Source organism: Meriones unguiculatus, chromosome 8 (assembly GCF_030254825.1).
Source record: "Meriones unguiculatus strain TT.TT164.6M chromosome 8, Bangor_MerUng_6.1, whole genome shotgun sequence".
NCBI classification, from domain to species: Eukaryota; Metazoa; Chordata; class Mammalia; order Rodentia; family Muridae; genus Meriones; species Meriones unguiculatus.
In genome coordinates this window covers 121,250,777-121,268,469 of record NC_083356.1, presented here as the reverse complement: position 1 = coordinate 121,268,469, position 17,693 = coordinate 121,250,777, and the positions used below count along the sequence as shown (strand labels likewise).

The following is a 17,693-nucleotide window of genomic DNA, read 5'->3' as shown; positions in this document are numbered from 1 at the left end:
ACCAATCTGGGGGCTGTTTCAGCACTCCCTCAATGGCATGAGGGGTAGTTATAACCAAGTCCTTCCCTAGAGTCAATTTGTTAGCTTCCTTGACCAGTAATGCTACTGCAGCAATGATGCGGAGGGCATGGGGGCCATCTGGCTGCCACTCAGTCTAGCTTTTTGGATAAGTAGGCTACTGGTCTCTTCCATGGTCTGAGCGTCTGAGTGAGAACCCCCTTTCCTATTCCTTTTTTTTTTCTTCATGTACAAACAGCTGGAATGGTTTGGTAACATCAAACAACCCAAGGGCTGGAGCCGACAGCAATGCTTCTTTTATGGCCTTAAAGGCCTGCTGAGACTCAGCTGTCCATAAGAAGTCACATGGCTGTTCTTTGGTGGCATCATAAAGCAGCACAGCAAGCTCTGCGAAATTTGGTATCCAGAGCATACAGTATCCAGGCGAACCCAGGAATTCCCATACCCGCTTCCAACTTGTGGGGGTCGGGATCTTGAGGACCGTTTTCTTGCGGGCATCTGACAACCATCTTTTACCTTCTTTTAGGATGTAGCCTAGGTATTGTGCTTCTGACGTGCATTTTTGGGCTTTCTTAGCCAAGGCTCGAAAGCCAAGTTCTCCGAGAGTGTTGAGTAAGTCCTTTGTTCCTTGTAGGCAAGTCTCCTCATCAGCAGCTGCTATCAGCAGATCATCCACACACTGCAACTGAGTAACTTAGGGGTGTTGTTCTCGGTACTCACCCAAGTCCTCATGTAAAGATCGCTGGAGAGTTTTTGAATCCTTGAGGGACTCTGGTCCAAGTCAATTGTCCATTTATTCCAATGTGTTGGTCGTGCTATTCAAATGCAAAATATTCCTGGCTTTTTGGGGCGAGAGGCAGACTGAGAGAGGCATCGTTTAAATCTAGAACTGTGTACCACTGGTGCTCTGGGGGCAATGCACACAGAAGGGTATATGGGTTAGGCACAGTTGGATGAACGTCCATTACCCATTTATTGACCTCTCTGAGGTCCTGAACTGGCCAACCGTCAACAGAATTCCGCTTCTTAACCAGTAGCAAGGGCGTGTTCCAGGCTGATTGACATTGCCTGAGAACCCCCAACTCTAGTAGCCAATGGGTGTGAGGGGTGATGCCCTTCTTGGCTTCTGGAGGCATCGGGTACTGCTGGACCTTGGCTGGATCTGCGCCAGGCTTTAGTTCAACGAAAGCAGGTGGTCCATGTTTAGCCAATCCCATACCTCCTGTCTCTGCCCATGCTTGGGGGAAGTTTTCTAGCCAGATCTCTATGGCTGAGGAGGGTTTTAACATTTTAACATTGTATCAAAAAGTCTGTGTTCATTGGCCAGTGTGGTGGTGAGGACATGCACCGGGGCCCCTGGTGGTCAAGAACTTCCATGCCATCTGATGAGAAATGTATTTGGGCTCCTAGCTTAGTTAGGAGATCTTTCCCCAGCAGGGGACAGGGGCAATCTGGTACCACTATGAATGAATGGGTTACTCAGCCCATTCCTTCCTTAAGTCCACGGACATTGTTCCATTCCATGGTCCCTTGTACCCAAATTTTTTATTGGACAGGGGACCCTTCGACTGCAGCAAAACTGAATGTTGGGTTCCAGTATCCACCAGGAAATCCACTGGCTTCCCCTCCGCTCTTAGGGTTACCCCAGGTTTGGTTAGGGCATCCTAACCCCATCCTCATCAGTCCTCGCTATCACCTGCTCCCAGGGGGACTGTCTTGTTAGCTCCCCTTTTCTTGGGGCATTCCTTTGCCCATTGCCCTTCTTTCTTACTGTGAGCACATTGATTAAGTCCCAACTTTGGCCCTTGTTCCATCTCTTACCTTCAGCGTGCGCCTACTGCGACCTATAGGCTCGGTGGCTGCTAGCATCGAGCTTGCCATATCTTTGTTACTTTGTAGATTGATCCTGATTTGCCTTTCGTCTGGACTCTACTGTTATACACCTTAGCTGTCTTGGTTAACTAAGCTCTGAGACTCTTTTCCTGCAAATTTTCCAGACCTTGGAGCTTTCTCCTAATATCTGGCACCGCCTGGGCCACAAAGGACATTGCTACTGAGGCCTTATGTTCGGCTGCCTCTGGATCATATGGTGTGCTCCTCTGGAAAGCTTCCATGATTCTTTCTAGGAAGGCTGTAGGGCTTTTGTCTGGTCCTTGCTTAACATCATAAACCTTAATCAAATTAGTGGGCCTCTTAGCTGCCGCTTTAAGACCTGCCAACAGAGCCCGGCTGTAGACTAGGAGCCTCTCCTTACCTGCTGCTGGGTTGTAGTCCCAGGTAGGTCTCTGCAAGGGAAAGCCGGTATCTATATGAGCCTGGTTGGTGGTTGGCTCCCCATTTGTGTCAGGAACTAATTTCTTAGCTTCCACCTGGATACGTTCCTTTTCTTCCTTGGTGAACAGGATAGTTCACCAATAGTTGCCGACAATCATCCCAAGAGGGCTGATGGGTAAAAAGAACAGTATCAGGCAATTCTATGAGATCCTTTGGCTCTTCTGAGAACTTAGCATGCTTTTCCTTCCAGTAGTAAAGATCACTAGGAGCGAAAGGCCAATAGTGGTGAAGCTGATTGCCTCGGTCTTCAACCAGCCCCACTGCTTGGAAAGGCAGGGCCATTGTGGAATCTACTTCGGGTGTGGCCACTGGTCCTTCTGCTTGGACCTGAGCCGCAGGGGCTTGCCTCAGGAATGACTTCTGCTGCAGCTGCAGCTTCAGCAGCCCCTCTGTCTGTTGTTTCCAGGCGGCGGAGCCTGTAAGGGGCTAGGGTAAGGAAGTAATAATAGGGAACGGGGAGGTACAGTGGCAGATGGACATGGCAGTTGGTCTTCCCTGTGGGTTGGCTCTTCTGAGCTGTCCTACTCAGGTTGCCTCTCGGCCACAGTTAGCACTGCATTAGCTTCCAGGCCTAGATAAACTGGGTTAGCATGGAGGAAAGGTTTGGAAGACTTGGGCCACAAGGGGGTTGGGGCAAACACCAGGTTCTCCCAGACCATGACTTAGGGAAAGTCACTGGGTGACCTGTGTCAGGTCTAAGGATCACTAATTTGACCACTAGGATAATTTTTAAGTCAAAGACCCTTCCTGTGGCCATCCGACGTTGAAGGTGAACCATTCAGAGCTGCAAAAGATGGCGAATTTGTCTTTCTTAAGAGAAAGAGAAAGATTCTGTCCCCTGGCCCCTGATTTCTGAAGTGGGCCAGGATCAGGTCCAGGGGAGTAGAAGGAATCTGTCTCATTTTATACATCGTCCTATTCCTGTCCAAAGAAATGAGAACAGTCACCACAGCCAGCCAACCAGCCACACACAAAGCCAAACAACAGATTCTGCCAAGCGAGCAGGTAAGAACCCCCAAACAATACATCAGCGGCACTTCCTGTCTCTGTGGAAGCAACCCACTTTTTTCTAGGCCTATCAAACAGACTTGGGACCACTCTGTGGCCACTCACTGTCTACTGCCTTGAGATCTCAAAAATACACAGAATGACAGAACAAAGACACAGAAGTTGGCCAAGACAAAAGTGCTTATCCAGGGTTCTGATCTTCCAGCTTGGGGTAAGGGGGGGTTGCAAGGGTGGTCCTGGGGGTCTTGGGGTTCCCGGCCATCATACCAAGATGTTGTGCCCAATTTGCGAGACCCCCAAAAGACCACCAGACGTTGAGTCCGTTACAAAACACACAAGGATCTTTATTCGCAGCTCAAGTTGGGACTCTCACAGACACCAAGGCACTGGTATCCAACTGAGAGCCCTGAGGTCAGATTGAGGGTGATTTATCGGTTCCATTTCTGCCCCACCCCCAGCATGCCCAAAGCAGGGGAATTCCACCCTGGCAAGTTTCTATTAGTTAAACACAAAAGGGGAACTGAATTTTAAAATGATTGGCTGTGGGAAGGTGCCAAAACCATAAATGGTTCTGGCTTTCTTTGTTCTCTCTTGGTGTGTAGGGGACAACATCTGGTCTTGGGTTTCGGTCCAATGTCCTGTCCTGATTGGTTGTTGCTAGGGGAGAGGGGTAATTAGCACATTCAGTGATATCTCCAGGAACAAGGCTACTGACTTGTAACAATATGGGGGCCATCTGGGCCAGTTTCCTGGCAACAGTGTCTCTAGTGGGCAGAAAAGAATGCAGCAAGGCTGGCTCCCTACTGCAGCAGGCCCAGCTGGACATGTCTTAACATGCCTGGTCTTTGTTCAGGCTGGTGTTTAATGTTAATCCAGCAACCCAAAAACCTAATTCTTAATTGTTTTGGTCTCTCTCACACACATAAAATAAAATTAAAAACATCTGTTTTTAAAATTCTAGTGAGGTTTTTCTGTGGAACTTAAATGGTTTTAAAATGAAAAGTACAAATAGCAAAAACAAAGAAATAATAACAACAAAAAAACCATTTCTGAGTTATAAGGCTTTCCCCACCAGCTGTCAAGCTTTGTTACAAAACTAACTGTAATAATTAGTGAGCTATTAGCTCAGAGAGAGAAAACTAGAATGGAACAGAACAGAGACTAGAAACACACCCAACCACGTGCCATGGCTTACATATGGTTCAGGTGTATCCCCCAATGGCTCACGCACAAGAAGATTGGTCCCTAGTGTGAGGTGTTGAAAGATGGCAGAGCCTTTAAGGAGGTGTTGAAAGATGGCAGAGCCTTTAAGAACAGGGTCTAATGGGAGGTGAGTATAGACCGCTGGAGGCAATGTTTGTGGAATATGCATAGTTTTCACCAGAACTCTGTGAGTTCCTGGTTCCTGGAAAAAGAGCAAGGTTCGCCGTTCTTAGGAAAAGTACAAGGATGGTTCCTGAGTCTTCGGGGCCCCCTGTTGGGGAGCACCATGTGAAGGTGTGTCTCTGCGCACTCAATTATTAATTCTGTGCTGGCAGAGAGCTAAGGCCCACCACTGCTCTCACAGCTAAAAATACTTGGTCTTTCCTCACGTGCCTAAGGCAATCTAGAATTGTGTCTGATTGGCTTTAATAAAGCGCTGAGATGGCCAACAGCTGGGCAAGAAGGGGAAGGCAGAAATGTTGGGCAGAGAACAGGACTCTTTAGAGGCAGGAGAATCACCAAGGGATGTGGTGGTGGGGAGAGAGAGTGAACAGTTGTGAATAGAAACAAGAGAGTAAAAGCCCTGGCCTGTCCTGGGACATAATGCCAGGACAAGTCGGGTTAGGCTAGCTGAGAGTCTGCCCAGCTAAAATGCCTAAGGTTTAAAATATTAGTAAATCTATGTCATTATTTACATCGCTGTGTGTGGAACAGCACTGCTATCGTTCCCACCACGATGCTATGGAGCATGTGACACAGCCAAGGGAAACTTCCCAAGAAGTCACACAAATTCAGCTGCCGGGTCTTGGACTTCCAGCCTCCAGACATAGGAGTCAAATAAACTTCTAAGGTACCCAGCCTCAGATATTTTGTTATAGCAACAGAAGTCAGATAAAGCCACCACATACGTAATTTGATGTATACTAGCACTAACCCTGCAGCTCTACACAGAAATGAGGACTACTCAATAAATGTTTCTGGGACAAGTGGCTACTTGCATATGAAAAATAACAAAATGGATCGCTAATTTACATCACCCCCACGTTTAATTAAAGACTTCAATGGAAAAGACACATTTTTAAATTGGGAGGAGAAGAAGGGGGTCAAAACAGGGTGTCGAGCTCTGGCCATCCTAGACCCCACTCTGTAGACCATGCTGCCTTAAAGGCACAGAGCACTACCTACCTCTCCTTCCCAAGTGCTGCACAGCATGCACAACCACCTGGCTTACGGTTTTTACAAAAACAAAACAAAAAACACAAAAACCAAAAACAAACAAACAAACAAAAAACCCTTTGTGACATCAAGTTAAGTGCTTCTTAAAAAAACGTCGCGTTGGTGATGCACATGTTTAATCCCAGCACACTGGGAGGCAGAGGCCAGCCTGGTGAGTCCAGGACAGCCAGGGCTACACAGAGAAACCCTGTCTCAAAAAAACAACAACAAAACAAAACAAAACAAGGAACACACACACACCCAAAAAGAGTCACCAAGTTTTAACACTACAGAAAATTCTAAAGAGTTTGTACCTGATTTAAGTTAAAAGCTGTTTTTCTGAATAGTAACAAACCACCTCAGGGTGTTACACATGCAGACCAAACACCCTACCAACTGACCCACATCCAGAGTCTCACTCAATTGTTTTTTTCCTCATCGTTAATCCATTACATCTGAAGTCCTCTTACCCATCCTTCTGAAATCCATCTGCAGTTAGGCATGGTAGCATTCAGGAAGCCAAGGCAGGAAAATCAGGACATCAAGATGACTGAATTACACAGTAAATTTAAGGCAAGTCTGAACCACCCACACTGAGACTTGTTATTTTAAAAATCAATTTTATAAAGATGAAATATTTTCATACTAATGATATAGATGTGCTTGTATTTGTTTTCGAGATTCCATCTCACTGTGTTGCCCTGGCTAGCCTAGAAATCACAGAGACCTACCTCCCAAGAAATACTGGGATTAAAGACTTGTACCACCATGTCCTGCACAGCCAGTGTATTTTTATAAAAATACTTAAATCTCAGTGCTAGGAAGATGGCTCAATGAGTAAAGCACCTGCTATGCAAGCATAAAGACCTGAGTTTGGATCCCTAACGGCCACTTAAAAAATGCAGGGCGTGGTAACGAAGGGCGTGGTTGTGCATACCTGTATCCCAGCAACCTGGGAGCAGAGGTGGACAGATTGGGTTCGATGAGAGGTGCTGCCTCAAAAGTAAGTCAGAGAAAAATCAAGGAAGACTTCAGCTTCAAACTCTGGCTTCCACCCATATACACACACAGGCATGCATGAACTACACATATAAATAAATTAATAAGAAAGAATTAGATCTGGGCTGAGTGTTATCATAAGACGTAGAACATCTTCAAAGCTTTTTCAGGGTTGATGTAGATTTTATAATTATCAATGCTGAGAATACCACTTTGCATAAATAACTACTACAAACTGGCAGGAGGCACATTTAGGTCCATTTCAGATATTGTTGGAAATTCTGTCCTAATCACAAGCCAAAACTTACTTATGAAACTCAAGCCTGCAACCCAAACAGCAAATTTCAAGTCAAACATTCTAGCACCGTATAATCCAAGGATGTAATAATTTGATCCTCAAATGCTGAAGAATGATGATAAGGAAAATAAAAAAAATCTTTCTTTTCTGTATTTAAACAATTCTGCTTCTGTAAGAACAGAAGAGCTTGTATAGATGTTATGTCGTGGTCTGGTGTTTTATATATAATTGTTAATTTTTTGCTCCCTGAGGTCTGCCTGATGTCTTTTATGAGCTGACTCTCGAGTATACCAAAGTGATGCTGTGTAACCTTGGCTCCAAATTACCCCTGATTGGCTGAATGAATACCTACACTTGAGCAGGGCAGAAGTGAGGTAGAGAGAAGTGAGGTAGGCGGGGGCCGTTGTTCTCAGGCTTGGAGGACAGGAGATCACATGAGGGGAAGAGAGGGAGAAGAGCTGGAGAGGAGGAAGGAGGAGACTGCCATCAGTTAGACTAAAGGAGAACCACGTGGCTGGGAGTTTACTCTGAGGATCGGTGATCGGTGATGGACAGAAAGAGCCAGATGAGAAACATATGCAAGCATTTATGGGATACTGGATGGGAAGTAGCCCAGCTAGGAATTATTAGAGCAATTGGCATGGAATGCGTGGCTGGAAGGTACAAGGCGGCCCAGGGGAGTGGTTTCTGCCCAGCCCCAGAGCTTGAGGCATATTAAAAATGTAACAGGTGTCTGTCTTTTATTGATATGGTAGTGGGTCAAATAGTAACTGCCACAAGCCTGCAATTAATAGCAAACATTAATTTATTTTATTTACTACAACATACAGACAGAAAAAATACTGCAGTTCATAACATACAACAGGAAGTGTGTTTCATGGTGTAACAGTGTGTGTAGAGTGTGTACCCTTGTGTGTTCAGAACTAAGGCTGTAACAGGCAAGTAGTGCTAAAAACCCATCAGATTCATCACACATTTGATTTTTGAACGAATTCTTGGTTGTGCATTCTGAAACCTTTTACTATTGCCAAATTTCTCCTGGCTCCCACATTCGGACATGTGATCCCATAATGACTGGAATCCAGTTTCAGAAGAGGGGCCAACCAGTACATTCTCCACCCCGGAGCCAAACTGACATTATTGAAACAAATTAGGCCACGCTCCTCCCCTTCTCAAAGCCTCTGTCTCAGAGAACAAACTCAAAAGCCTTTCTTCAGCCTGGATGGCTAGACATGACCTGGCCCCTGCCTACTACTCTGAGTTTATCTTCCTCCTGTATACAAAAGAGCCACACTAGCCTTCTGGACATTTTAGAACAAACCAACATGGTTGCTACAAGTCTCAAGAATCCTGTAATTGAGCATCCCTTTGTCTGGAAGCTTGCCTTTGTTTGAGACAGGGTCTGACACTGCCATTTTATAGTCTAGCCTGAGACTCACCTGGGCCCTCCTGCCTCAGCCTCTTGAGTGCTGGGATTACAAGCATGAACCACCATGCGTTCTCTTTCCTGAGACCTTTGCAGAGCGGTCCTCTTCAGCATTCAGAGCTCAGCTTGAAAGCTCACCCTTAAAGAGGCCTTCTCTGACCTCTCTGGCTAAACGGGGGCTTCCAGCTTTATGCTACTTCATAACTGTAACTTTGCTAGTTATGAACCATAATGTAAATGTAAATGCAGATCTGACATGCGACCCCTCTGAAAAGGTCATTTGACCCCCAAAGGAGTTGTGACCCACAGGTTAAGAACCATTCTAGCTGGTCCTGTCACAATCACTGTTGTACCCTAGGCCAAAAACAGGTCCTAGCCCAGGCAGAGGACAATAACTGCTGAATGATGGCCTCCAATGGCCTTGCTTCAAATTTTGTTTCTGAACAAATATTCAAAAGCCTGAGTGCTTGCTTATTTAAATTGCCTTTCTTTAAGCAAATCATATAAACAGAAATCATTTTATTAACTTCCAAATTTATATGTTTTCTTGTCTTTAAAATATCATGGGTAACATATTAAGTATTTTGATAAAACAAAAAATGGGGGGGTGAGAAAAGAAGCAATATTTATTTTTATTTTACTCCCCAAACTAGAGAAGCTGTAATCATAAGTTGTGTCTGTTAATGCTATTTTACTATCTACATATTAAAACAAACAAACAAACAAAAACTTTTTTTTTTTTTTAAAAAACGACAGGGTCTTACTGGGAATCCACTACGTAGACCAGGCTGACCTCAAACTCTTTAGAGATAGACTTGCCTCTGCCTCCTCAGTGCTGGTACTAAAAGTATGCAGCATGATGTGAGTTCAGGGCCAGCCTGCTCTACAAAGCAAGTCCAGGACAGCAAAGGCTACACAGTGAACACCTGTCTTGAAAAACCAAAACGAAACAAAAGTCACTGCTTTTTTTGTTCTGTTGTTTTTTTGTTGTTGTTTTTTCTTCCGAGACAGGGTTTCTCTGTGTAGCTGTCCTGGATTCGATTTGTAGACCAGGCTGGCCTCGAAATAACAGAGATCCGCCTGCCTCTGCCTCCCTGATTGCTGGGATTACAGGCGTGTGCCACCACACCTGGCAGGTACTGTAAAGGCTGAATTCATAGGGATTTGTATTTCTCATTTCTACTTTAGCTTCCCATTGATTTAAAGGCTAAGACGAGACTAAGTCTTCATTGATGTTAAAAGCACTTAGCTGTTGATCATAGCTTCTACACACTGACTTTGTACCATTCATTCATTCATTCAACCTACACATTCGTTAACCATATTTTAAGTAGTGGGCTAGAGAGGCAGAGCAGTATTACAGCTCATTTTTCTGCCCAGGTTAGCTCAATATAGTGCCACAAACATATGCAGAGTAACGCAGGGATACATTCAGGGCTACTTAGTTGGAGGGTCAGGGAAAGCAGAGCTGGGTCCCTGGCAAGAGTCCTGAGCCTAACTGCTAAAAGTAAGAAAAAGGAAGGGGAGCTCTGGAGAAAGTCTCAAGTAGAAAGGCTTAAGCAAGTGGACAAACATTAGAACAGGAACAGACATGAAGATCGGTCAATAGACGAGGCTGAGAATAAAGCAAGGCAAAGACAACTCCATGTTTTATGCCGGTCACTAAGGGGTTCTGATCCATCCTCCATGGACCCTTAGGAATCTAAGCATGTATCTTGACAATGAGCCTGATAGAGAAACCCTTATTTTCAACCTGATTAAAAAAAAAAAAAAAAAAAAAAAAATTCTTCAAAAAAGAAAAAAGAATTTTAACAAAAAGATAGTCAGAGGACTATCTTTTATCTGAGTGCCTTCCAGGGCTTAGGGTCCCACGTTTGGGCTTAGGGGTGCACTACACAACAAGCTGTACATTTGCCACACATGCAGAGTATTGAAAAAGTCCCTGCTAGTCTTACTTCAACTTGACACAAATTAGAATCTGAGAGGAGTAAACCATGATTGATAAATACTTCCTTAACAGCGGTTCTCAATCTGTGGGTCGTGACCCCCTTAGGGTCAAATGATCCCTTCATAGGGATCATCTAAAACCACTGGAAAACACAGATATTTATATGATTAATAACAGTAGCCATAACGACAATTATAAAGTAGCAACAAAAATAATTTTATAGTTGGGGATCACCACAACATGAGGAACTGTATTAAAGGGTCACAGCATTAGGATGTAAGCAGACAGGCCTGTAGGTCATTTTCTTAATTAATGATTGATAGGGGAGGGCCCAGCCCATTAAGGGAGCTGCCATCCCTGGGCTGGTGGTCCTGGGTTCCATAAGAAAGCAGGCTGAGCAAGCCAAGAGGAGCAAGCCAGTAAGCAGCACCCTTCCATGGCCTGTGCATCAGCCTCTGTCGGGGTTGAGTTCTTGTCTTGACTTCCCTCAGTGAACTGTGATTCAGGATATATAAACTAAATAACCCTTTCCTACCCATGTTGCTTCTGGTCATGGTGTTTCATTATAGCTACAGAAAATAACTAAGACACTTAATGTATGTAAATGATGCTGTCTAGTGAAGGTCAAATAAAGTCAAGGCCCACTGAACAAGGGAAAGCTTCCAGCTGGTTTAAATAAAGATTGGGGCCACTGAGTAATCTGTAACTTTAGAAAAATATGTATAGGTCTCAGTGTAAGGAAAGTGTGCCTTGAAGGATAGGGCAGACTGGCTGGCTTTCTGAATTTTAAGGTCTAGCAGAACTGAATCAATGATCACAACGAGTAAGCATTCACTTGAACTTACTGCTCATGGGGTTCTGCTCCATTTAGCTTACAAGTGCCTGGCTATTATAGTTGCATATAAGATACACAGGACTTTATACAGTGTTATATTTGCATGTACTTAACATACTAAAAATACTTTAACAATGGATCTTGGGTTGGATTCTGGTTTGAGACATTCTGCAATGAATGACTATGTGCCACTAAGAATGATGTGACAGCTTTGTGCATTAGTAAAATCACTCTACAAAAACTTCAGCAGGTTGGGATCGAAAGTATCCAAGTATAGGCAAAAAGAACAATCAGAAGGCTAATTAATAATGTGATTAAAAAAAAAACCAGGAAGGCACAAAACTGCTTAGATGAAAAGATTGGACAGAAATAGAATCAAAAAGACTGGGTTGTGGGAGAGGCAAAGACAGTCTAATGACTCTCCTTGGAGAGCTTGGTGGTAAGATAAATACCACAGGAAGAGAACATTCCAGAATGATGGGTAAGAAGAGTGGGGGCTGCCCAAGCTGTGCACATTGTGCGGTCCCTTCTTGCTCTCCCACAGCCCCAGCCTGCTCACTGGCTGTCAAAAACGATGAAAGAAATCATTTACTGCGATGAGTTAGCGGTCAAGCTTGATGCCATTCAGGAGAGTTAACTGGCCTTGAAGTATCACACTGATAGGAATGCAAATAAAAGAGAAGCATGTAAATAAACTTCTCAAGCTTACAGAGTTCCCAGAGGACAAGCAGTTAGATCTGGTAGAACCGGGGGACTTTGATCCAAACAAAGAAAGACATTAAATGGAGCAAAAGAGGGGTGGTCTGTATCCAGCCATTAACTAACTTACTGCTAGCGCTTTATATGAGGAAGCGAGTGAAAAGAGGGTCCAATCACAGTATGGCCACTACTCGCTATTGTTTTTGTTGGAATATTCAACTATAGTGGTGTTTTAAAAATTATGTGAAGAATCAGCACAGTTTATATCTGCTTAAAAACTCTGCCACGGTGGGAGAGCACAGAAAGCGAGGAGCTGCAGAGAGAAGAAAGAGAAATGATGAATGCAATTCAGCAATGATTTGCATTTTGCTTCAGCCAAAGAAAATCCAGCTATATTTTTCTGGGTTCCAGTTCTCTCAGTGACAGCTGCCTTCATGAATGACCAAATTAACTATTGTAGAGTGTTCTAAAAATATACAAAGCACTCCACCCTATGCTATAAGCAAGTCATGAAATATCGGAGGGTGGGGGGAGAAAGCCAGGCCCAGAAGAAAATAATTTACCCCTCCCTCTTAAAAATAAAAAAAGTTAAATTTTGACCCAGCGTACTCCTCCAGTATTGTACTTCTGTCAGTTAGAAGGCTGGTGTGCTTACTGACTTTTCCTTTAAGCACCGAAGATCAAGGAGCATGCCAGGTCTAAGCGGGGGTAGGGTGGGGGGTGGGGGGGATGCAGAGCCCACACTAAAGGGGTTCACGTTCAGGAAATGGGTGGTATACAGTTAAGGAAATTTTAGTGTGCTGGAAACTTTGAACACACAGGCAGAACTAGTTAACAGAGAATGTTAGTTTTTCCTTAGGTAAATCAACTAGATTACCTTAGGCAGTCCAATAACAACGCAATCATTTCATATATTATTCCCTATAAGGAAAAACAAAGGGGAGGAAGAAAACACAGCAATTACCACAAAACCAGCCCAGGGGTCCCCTCTGGCCACACTAAGGCCGGGCCTCTGGGAAAGAGAAATTCAATCCTACTTTGGCGGGAAACGCTTTATCTTTCACCAGTAATCACAATGCAAAAGCATAGTGTGTGTACAACCACATGTTCAAGCCAACCTCATCCACAACGTCCCACGTGCGGCTGAGGGAAAGCCACCGGGCGTACCTTTGGAGGGTCCCACTGGACACAACACCTCTCCGAACACGTGGCCAGAACCTCGCAGGGCCAAAGTAGGAGCTGGCAGTTAGTCCCCAGCACCAGGGCGGAAAGGGATTGGGGGAAACACAGATGAAGCAGCGCCCCCAAGGGTCTACCCACCAGCCGCGCGCAGCCAGGAAAGCGGCCCGACCCACTGCGCATCCGTACTGCGCAGCCTCCCAGGGTCAGGAGGAGCGGGCTATGGGAGGGGAGGGGCGGGACCATCCCTCGCTTTGCTTAATGGGAATTGTAGTTCTGAAAAAAAAAGAAGCCCGGGTTGAAAGAAACTATAAAAAGGCCACGGGAACTACATTTCCGGGAGAGGGAGTGGCTACGGCAAGCCGCGAGGTGCAGCTGCAATCCCGAGAGGCAAAGGAAAGGCCAAGAAGGCGCTGTCGGTTCTGTTCCTTTGCCCCAGACCCTTGTGGTGCTAGCGTTGGTCTCTGTCCCGAGTGCCCAGTGCGGGACTCCCGCCTCAGCCTTCCTTGGAGCCTCGCAGGCGGCAGCTGCCACCCCTCGCGGAAGTGAGGGGCGCGCCCCTCTTGGGCCCTGCGGACCGCGAGCTTCCATGGGCCGGACCCTGAAGGCCAATGTGTGCCGAAGGCTGAGTCGCCGGGCCCTGGGCTTCTTCGCACGCGATGCGGGCGTGGTGCAGAGGACGAACCTGGGCATCCTGAGGGCTCTGGTGTGCCAGGTGACGCCCGCCGTAGTGAAAGTGCCTGGGGTCCGACCTCCTGCCGGTTGTTTTATGCGCTCTGATTCCCCTTTGAGGGTTGTAACTGGGGAGAGGCATCCATGTCCTACAATCAGGGTGTTTGAATATAGGTACTCATGGGTCCGCCTCGTGGCTTTAGTTTTAAAAGTGTTCTTTTGCCTTCCTGCAAACCAATCGATCTAAAAGTTGGGCGTGAGTTAAACCAACACGTGTGGGCAGAGGGAGAAATACTAGAAAACAATGTACTTAAAAACCGTAGATTTACACCACCCACCTAAAATGCTTCCATAGCTGAGTACTTTTCTAAAGTGACATTCTTTGTTTTTTCCAGGAGAGTACTAAATTTAAGAATGTTTGGACAACTCATTCCAAGTCACCTATAGCATATGAGAGAGGAAGAATATATTTTGACAATTACCGGTGCTGTGTCAGCAGGTAAATTCTTGGTGATGGTTTTTTCATGTAATTCACCCTGACCGTAGTTTTTGCAGAACCACGTGGCTACTTCAGTGCTTAGTCAAATAGAAAGATTTTTTTAAGAGTCCATAATAAAACTAGATGGAAAATGCATGTGATTTTAAAACCTCGTTAAATCTAAAGTTGCAGGTTACATTTTTGTAAATACTTATTTCACTCAAAATTATAGCACAGGCAAAATAATATGTTGCTCGGCATTATTTGCTGTTTTATAGCATTTAAAAGATCAGAGTCGAGAAAATGGGTTGTGAAATAATTAGATGCTGCTTAGGAGATGAGTATTTGTATTTTGTTTTAGAAATACTTATTTTTTTTTCCAAGAGAAAAAATATTCAAACAAAAATAGTAGTATTTAACAGTCAGCCTCAATTTCAAGCGTTCAAGGTCAGGCTGAAGAAAAAGCCACACTGAATTGATGCTTCCATGCCTGTCACCTAGATTAAGAAATTGAGCTGCCTCTCTTTATGTTGCCAGATACTTTAAAGCATATTTTAAACATACATGGTCCTAAACGCCTTTAATCCCAAACAATGAAGGTAAAGTTAGTTTGTAGAAGAAAGCATCCATGTGTGAAAATGATGTCTAATTTGAGTGGCAGAAAAAAATTTGAGAGAGGAAAGGGAAGCTACTTAAGGGAGCAGGTTTACAGTAAAAGGTTAAAGAGAGAACGAGCCAGAGAAAGAAAGAGAAGATTGAAACAGATTGCTGGAGTTAGGTTGAGGCCAAGTAGAGTAATTCAGTGAGAAACCGAGAGAGAAGCCCGGTGGAATCAGTCAGATTAGACAGGCGTTTGAGCCAGAACAGCTGAGGTGAACCAGCCAGCCAGAGCTGAAAGAAGAGAGGGTGAGCTTATTCAGCAGTAAGTCTCAGAGGCTAAAGACATTCCAGGCCTAGGTTAGATTGTATGGAGGCTAGAAGCTTCAAGGACTGGGCCTAGATTAGCAGATGGAGGAAGTAAGCTTCGGAGATGACAATCAATTCAGGCAAGTAAAAGCTACTTTTACCCATGTTCCTTCATTCCCCCCCCCAACTTGGATGTAACTTCCAATAATTTATAGAGTACACAGACACTTGACCCTCTCCACATCTGTTGCAGACAGAGTCGGTTGAATTAGAAAGGTCCAGGAGCTCCTTTTGCTTCTCTCCCCAGGTAGTCGTCAAGCCAATGCTATGGAGATGGACACAGGTGTTGAGGGAGTCACTGGCTGCCCTAATAGTGAAAGCTGGGCAGTTCAGGGGAGGGAAGACACAGCTCAGGGAAGAAAGATGGGGCCAGTCTGAACCGTACGAAGAAAAAGAACTAGAGTCAGGACCCCAATCTACACTGTAGTGACTCTACCGAGGAGGAACCTTCATGGGGCCTGGGCAGAAAGGAGCCTCAAGTTTCAACTATACTAACAGAGGGCTCATCCCAAAAACACATGGCTGGGGCTGGACGAAAATGGTGTCAGCCTGCCCTTTCTTCTGAGTCAGAGCAACGGGAGGAAGGATCCTGGGGCTGTTAGTCATAACAGTTTGGAGCTGTGATACTATCTTGCTGAGCTAGAAAAAGAAAGGGATCATGACTGCTTCAAACACAGCTCCCGCTATTACGGAATCCCAGGAGTTTTTCTTGAATAAATGCTTCTTTGTGTGCTTTTATAAAAAACAGCCAAAGGCTTTAAGTGGTTGTCCCTTAATCATCAGTTTTTCTGAAAACAGTGTCTCTAAGCCTCTGACCCCAGCAGTAGAGACCTGGACATTCTCTTGCATGTTCATGATGCTTACTCACTGCCACACCCTGCAGTGTTGACAGTGACTTGTAGGAACCAGGTAATACCGGCACATTGCTTTTCCAAATCAGAGACGGTTGATTTTAAAAAGTTCAGACAGAGTAAATGGCATCGATTAACGTCTTAGTGATAAATGATGCAGGTGTTCTTCATCATGCTCTTGAATGTTGCACCCAAGGTAGAATCACATGAGATTGCTTTCACTCCTCTGACATTCAGTTTGATTTAAACCTTTGAGTTACTGAGAGAATATCAGAGGTGAATAAAATGTCATCCTAAAAATTGCTTCTCTTCACAGTAGTTGAACTTTAAAGTTCATCCATTAAAAAAGAAAAGAAAACATCTCTGGCCACATCTCACTAATGCTCAGAGAAGGAGAACCTTGTGGGTTGGGGGTGGGGGTTGAGTAGCAGGATATAGCCCCAGCTCAGAGAAACGAAGGCAAGGGGGATTGCTTGAGAACAGCCTTGGGACTATAGCATCAAAAGAAAGCATCAAGGGTAGAATGCTTGCTTTTTTGGTAGGGACTGCATGGGTACAGTTCTGGGGATAGAGCCTAGGGCCTGCAGAGCATCTTCAATGTTTCCCAGGCTAGCCTTGAAGTTGCTGGAAGATACAATGTTCTGTGATAGTGGAAGTAGATACATATTTAATACTCTGAAAGAAATAAACTACACATAAAAAGGTTTCCTTTTGTATCTACAAATGCGCATTCAAACTAAGGTGTCTAAGGGTTACATTGCTGTTATGAGAGAAACTTGGGGAGAAGAGGGTTTATTTGGCTTATGCTTCCCCTGTTCATCCTTGAAGAAAGTCAGGACAGGAACGCAAGCACAATAGGAGCGTCGAGGAAGGAGATAGTGTAGAGGAATGTTGCTTGCTGACTTGCTTCCCCTGACTTGCTCATTCTACTTTCATATAGAACCCAGGGCCACCAGCCTAGGGATGGTACCACTCACAATGGTACCCTTATCAGTCACTAGTTAGGAAAATGCCCTACAGGCTTTCTTACAGCCTGATCTTGCATTCTCCTAACTGAGGCTCCCACCTCTATGGTGACTCTAGCTTGTGTGAAGCTGACATAAAACTAGCCAACATATTTTTTTATCTATATATTACAGTTTTTTAAGTTAGAGCAATAGAATGAACTCAGTGGAGTCAACAGACATTTTCAGTAAAGTGTGAGGATTTAAGAATTCAGTATAATGCTATTTTGTAAAGCAATGCACAGGCAACTCCATTTACATAAGGAAAATCTAGAATATGAACCAAAATGTGTGTTCAAGTGGTTTTATTATAGCATTGTAAAAGTAACTTTTATGTGCCTGATTGACCTAGGCCTCGTCCTGGTTCTAGCCTTAGTTCATTCTCGACTAGGGCTGGAATGCTTTCAGCCTCTGAGACTTACTGCTGAATAAGCTCACCCTTTCTTGTTCTTTCTGAGCTCTTGCTGGCTGGTTCAACTCAGCGGTTCTGGCTCAGACTCCTCTCCCAGCTGACTTATTCAATCTGGCTACTCTCAGCTTCTGACTGAATTACTCAGTTT

At 44.7% G+C, this 17,693-nt stretch overlaps 2 protein-coding genes across 12 annotated transcripts in view; one reads left to right on the top strand and one right to left on the bottom strand.

Moving 5' to 3' along the window:
- Mettl8 (methyltransferase 8, tRNA N3-cytidine) overlaps positions 1-13,345 on the bottom strand; it is a 94,138-nt gene extending 80,793 nt beyond the window's left edge. The window contains exons 1-4 of one of the 8 annotated variants that reach the window (XM_060390474.1): positions 13,151-13,287; positions 12,861-12,904; positions 6,716-6,860; positions 2,273-2,460 (exon numbers count right to left, since the gene is read on the bottom strand). Coding sequence is in view for 1 of the 8 variants with exons in the window: in XM_021639250.2 (XP_021494925.2) it covers positions 13,151-13,345 (195 nt within the window). In the remaining 7 variants the exon portion in view is untranslated. Of the gene's footprint in view, positions 1-2,272; positions 2,461-6,715; positions 6,861-12,860; positions 12,905-13,150 lie in introns of all 8 variants that reach the window. The other 7 variants (XM_060390477.1, XM_021639249.2, XM_021639248.2 and 4 more) reach the window with 7 other exon arrangements.
- Positions 13,346-13,501: 156 nt separating this feature from the next.
- Positions 13,502-17,693, top strand: part of Dcaf17 (DDB1 and CUL4 associated factor 17) — a 31,655-nt gene continuing 27,463 nt past the window's right edge. For 2 of the 4 annotated variants that reach the window (XM_060390471.1, XM_060390473.1), the window contains exons 1-2: positions 13,528-13,877; positions 14,230-14,333. In XM_060390471.1, the coding sequence (XP_060246454.1) occupies positions 13,752-13,877; positions 14,230-14,333 (230 nt within the window). In that variant the 5' untranslated portion in view covers positions 13,528-13,751. Of the gene's footprint in view, positions 13,878-14,229; positions 14,334-17,693 lie in introns of all 4 variants that reach the window. The other 2 variants (XM_021639232.2, XM_060390472.1) reach the window with 2 other exon arrangements.